This window comes from Sinocyclocheilus rhinocerous, unplaced genomic scaffold (assembly GCF_001515625.1).
Source record: "Sinocyclocheilus rhinocerous isolate Xijiao unplaced genomic scaffold, SAMN03320098_v1.1 scaffold805, whole genome shotgun sequence".
Taxonomy (NCBI): Eukaryota; Metazoa; Chordata; class Actinopteri; order Cypriniformes; family Cyprinidae; genus Sinocyclocheilus; species Sinocyclocheilus rhinocerous.
Window position 1 is genome coordinate 296,291 of NW_015646430.1, and position 3,091 is coordinate 299,381.

Consider the following 3,091-nt stretch of genomic DNA (forward strand, 5'->3'; position numbering starts at 1 on the left):
ATGGTTTGTTAGGATCGGACAATATTTGGCTGAGATACAACTATTTGAAAATCTGGAATCTGAGGGTGCTAAAAAATCTAAATATTGAGAAAATCATCTTTAAAGTTGTTCAAATGAAGTTCTTAGCAATGCATATAACTAATCAATTGATCTATTTACGGTAGGAAATTTACAAAATATCTTCATGGAACGTGATCTTTACTTAATATCCTAATGATTTTTGGCATAAAAGAAAAATCTATAATTTTGACCCATACAATGTATTTTTGGCTATTGCTACAAATATACCCCAGCGACTTAAGACTGCTTTTGTGCTCCAGGGTCACATATTATATTATATTACATTACATTACATTACATTACGTTACGTTACGTTACGTTATGTTATCCTTACACAGCAACATTAGCTTGAATAAAGGTCAGGTTTTGTGGCAGTTGTTTGTCCAAACATTAGTGCAAGTGTCCAGAAAAGCGCTGCCTGTATCACATCACATCACGTCTCTGAAGACTGTGTTTGTAATGCATGAGCTTACAGGAGGACTCCTGAAGACGAGGAGAGAAGATCCTCTCAGCGCCAGGAACCTGCAGCTGTGAAGGGGCTCGACGTCGCCGCCCTGCAGGTGTTCACACACCCAACCCATGTGGACGATCTGAGGAGAAAACATCCAACAGAAGAAACCCATCTGTGTGTGTTCACATCCACAGCCTTTGGATTTCTGCTAAGTAAATACGACTGAATTACTTTCTGCTGCTTATGAATTACTAATCATAATGCAACAGAGAGTCAGAAGTCATGACACGATTGCTCTGAGATGTGTTATTTTCCCGATTATGACATCTCTCTCATACTGTAATGATAAAAAATGATGAGGCTGCACAATAGGGATAATTACTTTCTGTCCTATGATTTAGATGAATATGTCACTGTACAAATGACCTACCTGATCATCAGGAGAACAGTATTTATTTGCCATTTTTATCTGAAACGAACAAAAACATTGACAAATCAATACCGGTATCAAACATTTAGTTATATATTAATTAATTAATATATTTACTTATTTATTTATTTATTTTAAAATTAATTGTATACCGTTGTACATTTCACAGATGTACTTTATAATAAAAAACAATGATTATTATAATGATTATTAATAACATTATTCTATATTTATTTTTTATTTTAGCTTAAAATTATACACTTTTGTACACCTCACAGATTCACTTTACATAAAAAACAATTATTATTATATGACTATTAGTATCAAAATTATTTCTTATTATTTTATACTTAAAGTTGTACACTTTCTTCACAGATGTTCTTCACAATTCAAAAAAATTATTATTAATATTATTTTATTCAGAAGTATTAATTAATGAATTTATTTATGTATTTTGCATTACATTATGCTATTAAAAATTAGAGGGAAGGTTTAAATTTGCTTCATTGTCATGAAAGTAATAACAAAAAAAGTATTAAACTTATTTTTTTTAATGCAAACTATTTACGTTTTATTTTGTTGTTAAATATTGTCAGGAAAATGCAAATAATTATTATTATATTATGATTATTATAAACATATTTGTTTTTACTTAAAATTGTACAATTATTATAATATGATTATTGTGATTATAATAGCAATTAATAATAATAATAATAATAATAATAATAACAGATTTATTTATTTATTCATTTATTTATTTTGCATTACATTATGCTATTAAGCATTAGAGAGGTTAAAATTAGCTTCACTGTTGTGAAAGTAATAACACAAAGTATTAAAAATTCTTCATTTTTAAGCAAACTATTTACTTATTCATTTTATTTTGTTGTTAAATATTGCCAGCACAATTCCAGATATTTTTTTGTGCGATTCACCTTTATGAGGGAGAGTTGCACTCTGAAAACTCTTACTAATAATGCATTGCTTTTTGTAAAAATGCAGCATAAAGGTCTCTAGAGTTTCTCCAGATTCATGCTCTTTGGCCCCGATTCATAAGTCTGCTGCGCTCGAGCCCAACGCTTGCCAAGAATATTGCCTAGCGATCTCATTTCCTGTGCGTTGTTTTAATTAGTGCATGCGCTGATGATCCAATGGGCTTTTTCTGAGGCTGTCACACAGCTGCCTGTTTTACGTGTAATTACTGTGCTGACGTCAGCTAATGACGGAGACAGACGCTGATTGCTAAATGTCCAATTAGCAGCTGAGTGTATGTGCGCGTGGAAGCGGATCTGTTATTGTGCTGACCTATAACCTATAAACAGAGCGAGTGACACATGCTCGAGCAGCGAGGATGATGGGAGATGAGTGTTGTTTGACACATTCTGACCCGCTGGCGTATTATCGGCTGATAAATCGAGTTTGGCTGCGATTCACTGGCGCTCCAGTATACTGTCAATCACTGCTGACAAACAGACTGATTTAGAAAGATTATTACAGCCTCCAAAGTGTTCAAAACACGGGCCTGCACTATACAACTCTAAATATAATGACTAATTATATATGTTTCAATGTGACTTTTTAAATGATTTCATTACAGTTATAGGTAATTATCATAATTGATAATACGTTTTATTTATAAAGCGCCTTTCCCAAGCTCAAGGTCACTGTACAAGGAGAAAATAAATTACTAATAAATATTAAATAATTAAAATAAAATAATAATCTAGAAATAAATGCCATATCAGTTTAATAATAATATTAATTATAATAAATATATAATATAACCCAACACAGCAATGTTACTAAAGTCCTAAAATAATAATCAAAAATTTATTATTTTAAATTTATTGAGTTTAAATTGTAAACTACATCTGTGAATTGTACAAACGTGTAAAATTAAAATAAAATAACAATATATTCTGTTAATACTAACTGTTTTTAAAATTAAAGTACATCTGTGAAGTGTACAATTCCAAGTAAAATTATAATAAATACAATTTTATTAATAATAATCTTCATATAATAAATGTACAATTTTAAGTAAAAAAAAAAAAAAAAAAAAAAAAAAAAAAAAAATAGAAATCTTTTGTAACAATTTATGTATGCATGCACACACACACACGAATATATACATATAAATAAATATA

General features: G+C 29.8%; 1 protein-coding gene across 1 annotated transcript in view; it reads right to left on the reverse strand.

Annotated features, from left to right (window-relative positions):
- sntg2 (syntrophin, gamma 2) overlaps positions 1-3,091 on the reverse strand; it is a 79,922-nt gene that overhangs the window by 18,139 nt on the left and 58,692 nt on the right. Inside the window, exons 11-12 of the mRNA XM_016511900.1 lie at positions 942-980; positions 534-650 (exon numbers count right to left, since the gene is read on the reverse strand). Coding sequence (XP_016367386.1) covers positions 534-650; positions 942-980 — 156 coding nt within the window. The remainder of the gene's footprint in view (positions 1-533; positions 651-941; positions 981-3,091) is intronic.